Raw genomic sequence first — 12,574 nt, forward strand, 5'->3', positions numbered from 1 at the left:
CTTTGTTAGGTAAACTCCCAAATATTTCATCTTCTTTGGCACTACTGTGAATGGAATAGAGTCCTTAACTATTTTTTCAGCTTGACTATTGTTGATATATATAAAGGCTACCAATTTATGAATGTTGATTTTGTAACCTGAGACACTGCTGTATTCCTTGATCACTTCTAAGAGTTTTGTAGTATAATCCCTGGTGTTTTCCAGATGTACAATCATATCATCTGTGAAGAGTGAAGGTTTGATCTCTTCTGACCCTATATGGATATCCTTGATACCCTTTTCCTCCCTAATTGTGATGGCTAAAACTTCCATTATAATGTTAAAGAGCAGTGGAGACAATGGGCAACCTTGCCTGGTTCCTGATTGGAGTGGAAATGATTTCAATTTAACTCCATTCAATATGATACGGGCAGTGGGTTTGCTGTAGATGGCCTCTATCAGTTTAAGAAATGTCCCTTCGACATCAATTTTCTTAAGTGTTCTGATCATGAAGGGATGCTGTATATTATCAAAAGCTTTTTTGCATCAATTGAGAGAATCATATGGTCTTTGTTTTTTAATTTGTTTATGTGCTGAATTATACTTATAGATTTACGGATATTGAACCAGCCTTGAGACCCTGGGATAAAACCGACTTGGTCATGATGTATAATTTGTTTGATGTGTTGCTGGATTCTGTTTGTTAGGATCTTATTGAGTATTTTTGCATTTATATTCGTTAGTGATGTTCGTCTATAATTTTCTTTTCTTGTTGGGTCTTTTCCTAGTTTTGGGATCAGGGTGATGTTTGCTTCATAGAACGTGTTGGATAGTCTTCCTTCTTTTTCTACATTTTGGAACAGGTTGAGTAATATAGGTACTAATTCCTCTTTCAAGGTTTGGTAGAATTCTGACCTGAAGCCACCTCATCCAGGGCTTTTATTTTTATGGAGATTTTGTATGGTTGATGCTATTTCAGAATTCGATATGAGCCTGTTCAACACTTTCACTTGATTCTGGCTAAGTCTTGGAAGGTGATGTGCTTCCAAGTATTGGTCAATTTCCTTCAGATTTTCATATTTCTGAGAATAAAGTTTTTTTGTAATATTCATTAAAGATTTTTTGAATTTCTGAGGAGTCTGTTGTTATTTCATCTGCATCATTTCTGATTGATGAGATTAGAGATTTTACTCTTTTTTTCCTGGTTAGGTTAGCCAAAGGTTTATCTATTTTATTGACCTTTTCAAAAAACCGACTTTTTGAAGTATTGATCTGTTGTATAATTCTTTCGTTTTCAATTTCATTAAATTCTGCTCTTTTTTATTTCTTTTCTTCTACTGGGTTTGGGGTTGGAATGTTCTTCCTTTTCCAGTTGCTTGAGATGTCCCATTAAGTTGTTAATGTACTTTCTTTCCGTTCTCCTGAGAAAGGCTTGCAGTGGTATAAATTTTCCTCTTTAGGACTGCCTTTGTGGTATCCCAGAGGTTCTGATAAGTCATGTCTTCATTGTTGTTTTGTTCCAAAAATTTGGCAATTTCCTTCTTAATCTCATCTCTGACCCAGCTATCATTCAGCATAAGGTTATTTAACTTCCATGTTTTTTTATGAGTATGCAGATTGCTGTTGTTACTGAGTTCAACTATTATTCCATGGTGGTCCGAGAAGACGCAAGGAATAATTTCTATTCCTTTAAATTTACAGAGGTTAGACTTGTGACCTTAGATGTGATCGATTTTGGAGTATGTTCCGTGGGCTGATGAGAAGTATGTGTATTCAGTTTTGTTGGGATGAAATGTTCTGTAGATGTCTGCTAAATCCAAATGGTGGATGGTTAGGTTTAAATCTAAAATTTCTTTGCTCAGCTTCTATTGGAGGATCTATCCAGCACTGCCAAAGGAGTGTTGAAATCTCTGACAATTATCGAGCTAGAGGAAATCAAGTTGCTCATGTCTGTTAGAGTTTCTCTTATAAATTGAGGTGCATTCTAGTTGGGTGCATAGATATTAATAATTGAAATCTCCTCATATTGAGTATTACTCTTAACAAATATGAAGTGACCATTCTTATCCTTCCTTACTTTTGGGACATTCTTATCCTTACTTACTTTAAAGCCTATTGTATCTGCAAATAGAATTGTAACACCTGCTTTTTTCTGGTTATCATTTGCCTGAAATATGGATGACCATCCTTTCACCCTGAGTCTATATTTATCTTTTAAGGTAAGATGTGACTCTTGTATGCAGCAAATATCTGGCCTGAGTTTTCGTATCCAGTCAGCTAATCTGTGCCTCTTTAGAGGATAGTTTAAGCCATTCACATTAATGGAGAATATAGATAAGTCTGGTAAAATTTTGGGTATTGAGTTTTTCGAAAGTGAACATTTTTTAATCTTTTCGCCACTGGAAGTTGGAGTTTAATCAAAATTATCTGAGTGAGTTTACTTTTGTAGTAGAGGATTGGGCTGGTCATTATGGAGGACAGATGTGAGAATATCCTGAAGAGCTGGTTTGGTTATGGCAAATTTCTTCAATAAATGAATGTCATTAAAGTCTTTAATTTCTCCATCATAAATGAAACTCAGTTTAGCTGGATACAGGATCTGGGGTTAAAAGTTATTTTGCTTTAGGAGATTAAAAGGCGACGACCACCCTCTTCTGGCTTGAAAAGTTTCAGCAGAGAGATGTGCAGTCATTCTAATATTCTTCCCTGTGTAGGTAATGGATTTCTTACGTCTGGCTGTTTTCAGAATTTTTTCCTTTGTATTAACTTTAGTGAAGTTAATTATGATATGCCTGGGGATGTCTTATTGGGATTGAGTCATGTTGGGTTTCTGAAACTGTCTGCTATCTGAATTTCAGAATCTCTGGGCATGTCTGGAAAATTCTCTTTCCTAATTTCATGGAGAAGGGCCTCTGTGCCTTGCGAGGCCACTTCATCAGTTTCAGGGATTCCAATGAGGCGGATATTAGCCTTCTTCGAATTATCTCAGAGCTCTATGAGAGAATGATCCGTTTTTGGTCTCTGTTTCTTTTCCTCTTTGAGAGTTTGGGAGCGTTCAAAGGCTTTGTCTTCAATGTCAGAAATCCTTTCTTCTGCTTGCTCCACTCTGTTACTGAGGGTTTCTACTGTATTTTTCAGATTTTTGAGGGTTGCAAATTCTTGCTTCAGTGCTTCAAAATCTTTGGTGGTTTTGTCTTTAAATTCGTTAAATTCTTGAGACAACTTTTGAATTTCTCCTCGAATTTCTAATTCCGACTTTTGAATTGCTCCTCGAATTTCTAATTCCAAATTTTCCTCCTTCTATTAATCTTATTTGCAATCCATATTCTGAATTTGATTTCTGACATCTCGGCCAGCTGTTTATGAATGGGATCTTCAGTTACATCTGCCATATCTTTCCTTGGGGGGGTGTTGATCTATTCTGGTTGTTCATGTTACTAGAGTTTTTCCTCATGATTGTTTTACACTGTTTGATTTTTTCCCCTGGAGCTTTGTCGAGTACTATTAAATATATCAATCAGTTACTTCTCCTAACTCAACTAATACCTAAATGTACAGATGGAAAACCAAAGAAGTTAAAGTAACCAGCTCCAAATCAGAGAAGTAAAGCAAGTAATGGTGTCAGGGTTGAAACCCTAGTGTGTCCATATATTCATTTGATAGTATTGATTGAGTACTTACTGCATGCCAGACCACATTCTTTAATAGGAGCCTGAGGCAATAGCCCTAACATTTCATTTCGTAGAGGGTTTGAGGGATTTGGGGGCTCATCAGGAAGAAAGCTCTGACAAGTTTTATTTGAGAGATGGTTTGACAGGTTTGCTTGACGGGTGCCAGGGGTCCCTCACACTGTGAGACCATCCAGAGGCTTAGGTACAGGGCCCACCATACAGTAGGGGAGCAGGGCAAGGGAACTCCCCGAGACGATCATAGAGGAGGCTTCTGTGTCTATCTGATGCTGCTCAGCACCACACAAGGTGCCTGTAGCTCACAGATCTCCAGTGATAGTCACTGGAGTGGGGTCTTTATAGCCCCAGGGCGTACTCTGTCTATGGTCAGCAAATGCTAACAGTTTCTAAGGGTGTAACTTTGAAGGATATGCAGAGTAGGCAGGCTCTAAATGGAAAAAAAAAATTAAAAAAATTAAAAAATATATATATGCTTATTTGAGCTGTATTTAAAACAATTTGGTGTGTAAAAATTTGATATTGGTCAGCTTTTGAGCTAGTAAGTTTCAGTCTGCTATGAGGAAATAAACAACCTAGATGCCGTCTTTAGCCCATTAATATAACACAGCAACCCGATTCTTATCCACCAAATTATAGTTTGTTACATACTTGAGGAGACCTGAACAGAACTTGTGCTGGACCTCAAAGAGCAGAAGATAGACTGGCATGACAGAGCTCATCTAAAGAGAATGGAAAGAAGCAAGATTTGGGGTGTCTCTAACGAAAACTACAGAAATGACTGCTGTCTAGCCATCTTGCATCATGGTTCTTCACTCGGTACCCAGGGACTTTGTTCTGTTTGTTTGTTCTTGTTTTATTAATGTTAGAAATTTTTGAGAGCATTTACTTTCCCCAATTACAATAACTTTTTTAAGATGGGATCTTTCAAAACATTGCAATTTGGTGGTAAAAACGTCTGTGGGCCACTTGAGGTGGAAATCAGAGCTTACTCACCAGACTCATAGGCTAACGTAGATCTCCTGGAGTTGGGTTTGGGCTGTGAGGATGGGCTGCGGAGGCCCCGAGGTAGCTCAGGGAACTGTAGTTTCTTGCTGAGTTGTGTGTGATTTGGGCTATTGGAGTTTTTGAATGTAGACTGCCAAATTGGTAGTGGCTGTTGCACTGCCTCCTCTGTTGTTTCAATAAAGAAATTGTCTCCCATAATTGTGAGGGTGGCGATTAGGGATTTGATGCGGAACTACTATACGTGATACTGTTCTGCTTCCCTTCCCTGCCGTTTGGAATGTGAGTTCAAGAATTACTCTGACAGGTGAACTTGACCCATGGTTACAGACTTGCGAAGTGCAGATCTGGTTCTCTGGATCAGTCACCTTAATTTTTTTTTTTTTTAGATAGGATCTTACTTTGTTGCTGGGGCTAATAGTCATTGGCGTCATCACAGCTCACTATAATCTCAGACTGCAGGGTTCACGCAGTCTTGCTGCTTCAGCCTCTTGTGTAGCTGGGACTACAGGTGTGTGCCACTGAGCCCAGCTAATTTTTTATTTTTTGTAGTAACAGGGTCTCAATACTGCGCCGTCTGGTCTTGAAGCCATGACCTCAAGTGGTTCTCCTGCCTCAGCCTCGGGATTACAGGTGTTAGCCACCACATCTGGCCCACCTTAATTTTTTAACCCTCCTCCTGTGTCTTTTATTGTCTGCCACAAGAGAACATCAGAGCACAACTCAGAAAATATTAGAACTTAGATAAAGGGTAATCAGAGTTGAAGTATAAAACATTTTTCAGAGTGCTTAAGAGTCCCCGTTTTGGGATTGCAGTGGTTTTATCATTTGCTGACTTTGTAACCTTGGACGAGTTTTTAACCTCTTTGTGCCTAAGTTTTATCAACTATGGACAGTAAACAAGGATAACTACCATCGTAGATGTGAAGATCAAATGGGCAGTATATGCCTGACGTGTACCTACCATTTAATAAATGATGGCTATTATTGCTACCATTGATGGCAAAAAGGATAAATTGATTTTATATGCCTTTTTAAGAGCACAGTCATGTAAAGCATGGCATATTCTTTTATTAATCTCAGACTCTAAAGTTTTTTTTTTTTTCCTGAGACATAGTCTCACTTTGTCACTCTTGGTAGAGTGCCCTGGCATTATAGCTCACAGTAACCTTCAACTCTTGGGCTTGAATGATTCTCTTGTCTGCCTCAGCCTCCCAAGTAGCTGGGATAACAGGCGCCTGCAAACAACACCTGGCTATTTTTAGAGACAAGGTCTCGCTATTTCTCAGGCTGGCCTTGAACCTGTTAGTTCAGGGTAATCCACCTGCCTTGGCCTCCCAGAGTGGGAGGATTATAAGCGTGAACCTCTAAACTTTTGAATGAATTATTTTTGTAGGATTAAAAGAACGTAAAGAAAGAGAGAGTGGGAGTATCCTTCAAAACATGTTAGTACAGCCTCATTTTACAGATTTGGAAACTGAGGCTCTTTGAGAGGAACTGCCTCTTCCAAGGTTACAAAGCCAGTGGCAGAGATAGGACTAGATATCAGTGTCCTGACTTTAAATATTGACTTGGCAGTAGCTCTCTATAGTTGACATAGAAACCCCTTTGAGGTCACATTACTTAACTACACCATTGTAGTGATGACTACTTCACATGGCAGAATAGTCTTGTGGGAGGGCTGGCTAAAATGGCTGGCGAGTGCCTAGCATGCCCTCCAGAGGCAAGTTAGTTTGGGAGGAAAGGTTCAAGATGAGAAGCCAGGGTACCTAGGGCCAGGCCTGTCTGGGGATGTTGGACAGATTATTGAATATCTGCTTTAGTAGTAAAGGGAAGATATATAGTATGTACCCCACCTCTATTTCATAGTGTGGTTATATTATAAAGTTTAAAATGTGAGATGTATATGAAGTTTTATACTTTATAAAGTGTAAAGAGTAATTTATAAAAACCAAAATCACCACTGTTTGGCAGAATGAAATGTCCTTTTAGCTGTTGGTTTTAGTATGCTATTGTTTTGGAGTCAATCCTTTTTTTAGAAGAATCCAATTTCCTGTCTTGGGTCATTGACTCTTTCAATAGTAACTAAAGAAAATAGCAGTTAAGCTCAATTACATAGCGGTGCTATAATAGTAAAGCTCAGTGGAAATTAAATCATATGCAGTAACTGACGTCATGCTGTTTATTGTATTTTTCATTTCCCTACAAGTCTGTTTTATGTTATTTATAGCTTCCTATTCATATAGACATCAGCAGCAAACTAGGGAATGTTTGTGGCAGCAGTTTGTAAAAACCACCTTCCAGCATCATTCCAAGTGCTGTTACATTTCTTTTTCCACAAAATTGTTGAAATTATAACAGTGTGTATTACAGAAAGAATGTTTTTCTGTATGTTTGAAACTTTTTATATAAAGTTAATCAGAATTAAGGGGCAACAATTCTAATTAAAAAAGCAGAAAGAGGGATGGAGGGAGGGGGGTGGGGCCTTGGTGTGTGTCACACTTTATGGGGGCAAGACATGATTGCAAGAGGGACTTTACCTAACAATTGCAATCAGTGTAACTGGCTTATTGTACCCTCAATGAATCCCCAACAATAAAAAAATAAAATAAAAAAAATAAAATGCCACTCTCTAGACTCTGCAGGGGTCCTCAAACTGTGGCCTGCGGGCCACATGAGGCGGTGTGATTGTATTTGTTCCCGTTTTGTTTTTTTACTTCAAAATAAGATATGTGCAGTGTGCATAGGAATTTGTTCAGTTTCTTTTTTTTAAACTATAGTCCGGCCCTCCAACGGTCTGAGGGACAGTGAATTGGCCCCCTGTTTAAAAAGTTTGAGGACCCTTGCCTAGAGAGCTGTTGTGATGTCCAGGTAGAGATTAGATGTGGTAACCTGGATAGCGGAAGAAAAGATCCAGGGATGAACTACTAGACTTTCTTGTTGGCCTAAGAGCTGCCTGCTTGCCCCCAGATCACTGAGCAGGTATTTACGAAAGTATTATTTAACTGTCAACTTAGTAGTCAAGAAGGACATTCATTCATTTGAGGTAGAATAACAAACCGGGTCATCTGGGAGTCAAGACCTCTGTTTAATTCACTACCTGCCACATCCCATGTTATTTTGGTTAAGAGAAAGAGAGATATAGTGAAAGAATTTTAGAATATGTCTCACACATTAATAGGTCCATATTTACTTCTCTGTTTATAACTAAATCACACTCTATTTAAAAAGTCAGTGAATGTTGATAGTGTATTTTGTTTTCATGAAGTCTTTTGAGGATAAATCTCATAATGCTTTTGTTAAAATGATAGATTATCTTTGAAGGGTTTGTATGCAGTGTTCTTTTCTGATATTCAAGTCTAAAAGAATTAAATCTCCTTTACTATGTAAGAATCCCCCTCCCCCAAGAATTATAGGGTAACATATGGACTGGTCTGTAACTCTGGGTGGGGTAAAGGTCTAGATATGTAGTGACTATAGAGAACTTTATTAGTGAGCAACCAATACTTCAGTATATAGACAGACCTCTTCTCAAGGCAAGACTCGTATTATAAATAGTCTATACATTTGGTGTGACTCTAATGAAAATTCAACATAGTTTTTCTTTTTCTTTTTTTTTTTTTTTTAGAGACAGTCTCACTTTGTCACCCTCAGTAGAGTGCTGTGACATCACAGCTCACAGCAACCTCCACATCTTGGGCTTAGCTGATTCTCTTGCCTCAGCCTTCCGAGTAGCTGGGACTATAGGCACCTGCCACAACACCCAGCTATTTTTTTGTTGCAGTTTGGCTGGGGCCTGGTTCGAACCTGCCACCCTCGGTATATGGGGTAGAGCCCTACTCACTGAGCCACAGGCACTGCCCCAACATAGTTTTTCTTAATGAACTTGACAGGCTGACACTAGAATTGATTTAGAAGATAAAATGGGTGAGAATAGCCAAAGAATTGAAAAAAGGCCAATGGAGACAACGTGGAGAATCATAAAGCAAAAGGAATTAGAGAGTGTGCCTACATTTCACTAAATAAAATGGATGGATTAAAGAGCTAAAGATTGGTTCAGTGCCCGTAGCACAGTGTTTACGGCGCTGGCCACATACACTGGAGGCTGGGGGTTCAAATCTGGCCTGGGCCAGCTAAATAACAATGACAACTGCAACAAAAAAATAGCCAGGCATCCTGGTGGGCACCTGTAGTCCCAGCTACTTGGGAGGCTGAGGCAAGAGAATCGCTTAAGCCCAAGAGTTTAAGGTTGCTGTGAGCTGTTATGCCATAGCACTCTACCGAGGGTGACATAATGAGACTCTCTCAAAAAAAAAAAAAGAGCTAAAGATAAACTGTAAGCTAATTATAAACCATAAAATTAACATATGCAAAATTATCTTTACAGTTGTTAGTACAAGAGGTAAGATACAACATCTGAGAACTATAAAAGAAAGTGATAAATCTGACTTCATAAAAAATTAAAATGTCATAGGACCAAAAAATACCTAGTTGAAACAAAATTGACAAAACAATAGATTGGGTGAAAGTGTTTGCTATGTAAATAGAAGTCAAAGGATTAATACTCATATATAGCATGTTTATAAATCAGTAAGAAATTCATGAATTAATGGGAAATTAGTCAAAGGATTTGAACAACATAAATGGCAAGTAAGAAGATTCCCAGCTTCGCTAATACTTTGGGGAAGTCTAATTAAAACAGTGAAATATTTTGGCAGCAGCCACATACACTGGAGCTGGTAGGTTCGAATCCATCCCAGGCCTGCCAAACAACAATGACAACTACAACCAAAAAAAAAAAAAATAGCCCGGTGTTGTGGCGGGCACCTGTAGTCTCAGCTACTTGGGAGGCTGAGGTGAGAGAATCGCTTAAGCCCAAGAGTTGGAGGTTGCTGTGAGCTGTGATGCCACGGCACTCTACCCAGGGTGACATAGGGAGACTCTGTCTCAAAAAAAAAAAAAAAAAACTAAAATATTTTTTACCCATGTGAGGTAGAAACATTTAAAAACTTGTATTTGTTGTAAAAGGTGTTATTAACAAGTTGGAGGGCACATAAATCAGTACAGGTTGCTGTATATTGGGTGAACTTGGTAGCTTAAACACCCTTCAGGTCAGTGATTTCAATTGTAAGTTTCTATCCTAGCAACCTATACAAGTGTATAAGTTGGTTTTACATAAGAGCTGGGAAATAACCTAGAAATATCTCGATAGCAAGTTAAATAAACTAGGAAACACCTGTATTAAGGAATAGTACATCTAGTTATTAATATAAAGAATGATAAAGATTTGTGTAACTCTATTTCATGGAAGTAACTCCAGTATATACTATTAAGCAAAACAAAATACAAACAACAAAAAGCAAGTTGTAGAATAGTATAATACTATATACTCTTATTTACTACTTGGAAGTTTTTGTTTAAAGTGTTTGTTAGTTTTACTCTTGGTACTGTAGAAAGCCATTGACTGTTTCCACGTGTAAATTAGCATAGAAGAATACACAGGAAACTCTGTGGTGTTACTTTCGTGGGTAGGGTATGTCCTCCCTACATTTATGCATTATTTAAATTGTCTTCAGTGGCACATATCATTTATTTTATTTACTTATTTATTTATTTTTTTTTGAGACAGAGTCTCACTTTGTCATCCTTGGTAGAGTGCTATGGTGTCATAGCTCACAGCAACCTCAAACTCCAGGGTTCAGGCGATTCTCTTGCTTCAGCCTCCCAAATACCTGGGACTATAGGCGTGCGCAACTGCGCAGGCTATTTTTAGAATTCAGGGTCTCACTCTTGTTTAGTCTGGTCTCCAATTCCTGAGCTCAAGCAATCCACCCGCCTTGATGTCCCAGAGTGCAATGATTATAGGTGTGAGCTACCACGCCCAGCCCACATATCATTTTTATAACTTAAAAAATAAAGAGCAAAAGACCCTTTTTTGTTATTGGGCTTTCCCCCCCTCTATTTCTCAGCAAAGGAGGGCATATAGGCATAAACAAATCATTTTAGGTAACCAGGGGTTCAGTTCATTGTCTCCACCCAGACATGTCATAAACTTTGCCTCTCTTTGTTCAGTAGAGCCAACCCCTGAAGGCAGCCACCCTGAGTGCCCTCTGTCCTCAGCAGAGCCCTGGACACCTAGGCTGCTGCATCCAGTCAATTGGGGAGAGGCTTCTTGCACTTGGTAACTTGCCTGTCTCATCCACTTAGGATGTTTACAAACCTCGTCGGAAATACAAACGCCAACAGGGAGCAGGGGAGCTGCTTGATGAAGAATCTCGAGTTCATGCTACACTTTTGGAATATGGCAGGTAATGAATGAGACCCAGTCTAGGTGTCTATTTTATAAACCCATTCAAAAGAAAAGCTAATTTAAATTACTTCTTTTGAATTAACTTGTTTGGGCTCCACCTGATGTAGTATACTATTTCAGCCATGAGATTTCCAGAATCAGGGACTTTTTTTTGTATCAAATTACCCAAGGTTTTGCGGGTAACCTTTGCAGTTAATTCCTCTCTGGAAATGTGCACTTGGCTCTGCCCTCCTTGGGGAGTTGGGGTGGTTGAGGCACTTGGTGAGGCTGGCATGGTCTGCCCTTCATGCCCAGTTATTTGCTAAAATCCTTGGATACAAATATCTTTGTTGCCAAGTGATTTTTGGTCTTTTGGATATACACCTAGTAAAGGAATTGCAGGATCAAACGGCAGGTCTACATTTAGATCCCTGAGTATTCTCCAAACTTCTTTCCAAAAGGAACGTACTAGCTTGCATTCCCACCAGCAGTGCAGAAGTGTTCCCTTTTATCCACATCCATGCCAACATCTGTAGTTTTGGGATTTTGTAATGTGGGCTTCTCTTACTGGAGTTAGATGGTATCTCAGAGTGGTTTTGGTTTGCATTTCTCTGATCATTAAAGATGATGAGCATCTTTTCATGTGTCTGTAGACCATGTGCCTGTCTTCTTCAGAGAAGCTTCTGTTCATGTCTCTTGCCCACAATAGCTCAATTCATAATTGCCAAGTCATGGAAGAAGCCCAAGTGCCCATCGACCCATGAATGAATTAATAAATTATAGTATATGTATACCATGGAATACTAAGCAGCATTAAAAAAAGATGGAGATTTTACCTCTTTTATGTTTACATGGGTGGAGCTGGGAAATGTTCTTCTTAGTAAAGTATCTCAGGAATGGAAAAAAAATATCCAGTGTACTCAGTACTACTATGAAACCAATGCATAATCACTCACACTTTCATATGAAAGATGAATTACAGCTATAGCCCAGGATGAAGGGGAGGAGGATGGGAAGGAAAGGGGGTGGTTTGATGGAGGGAGGGTTAATGTTGAGACCACACCTATGGAGCATATTGCAAGGGTACAAGTCAGATCTATCAAGTATAGAACACAAATGTCTTAACACTATGATTAAGTAAATGAGGTGAAAGCTATGTTAATTAATGGGATGTAAGCACTCTAATTTGTACAAATAATCAACACATTGAATCCCCACAAAGGCATAAATGTATTCATGATCTATGTATATATTAATTAAAAAAAAAGATAAGGGCGGTGCCTGTGGCTCAGTGAGTAAGGCGCCGGCCCCATCTGCCGAGGGTGGCGGGTTCAAACCCAGCCCCAGCCGAACTGCAACAAAAAAATAGCTGGGTGTTGTGGCGGGTGCCTGTAGTCCCAGCTGCTCAGGAGGCTGAGGCAAGAGAATCGCGTAAGCCCAAGAGCTAGAGGTTGCTGTGAGCCGTGTGACATCATGGCACTCTACCCGAGGGCAGTACAGTGAAACTCTGTCTCTACAAAAAAAAAAAAAAAAGATAAACTTTTCATATAAACAAAAGGAATGAAAGCAGTTTTAGCAGTTTCACTTTGAGTGTTAGAATAATAATTTTGGTTTC

The 12,574-nt window shown here is 39.0% G+C and overlaps 1 protein-coding gene across 4 annotated transcripts in view; it reads left to right on the plus strand.

The window, feature by feature from the left end:
* The window catches only part of CCDC93 (coiled-coil domain containing 93), a 109,548-nt gene that overhangs the window by 24,042 nt on the left and 72,932 nt on the right, over positions 1-12,574 (plus strand). For all 4 annotated transcript variants that reach the window (XM_053597423.1, XM_053597424.1, XM_053597425.1 and 1 more), the window contains exon 7: positions 10,878-10,978. In XM_053597423.1, the coding sequence (XP_053453398.1) occupies positions 10,878-10,978 (101 nt within the window). The remainder of the gene's footprint in view (positions 1-10,877; positions 10,979-12,574) is intronic.

Source organism: Nycticebus coucang, chromosome 7 (genome assembly GCF_027406575.1).
Source record: "Nycticebus coucang isolate mNycCou1 chromosome 7, mNycCou1.pri, whole genome shotgun sequence".
Taxonomy (NCBI): domain Eukaryota; kingdom Metazoa; phylum Chordata; class Mammalia; order Primates; family Lorisidae; genus Nycticebus; species Nycticebus coucang.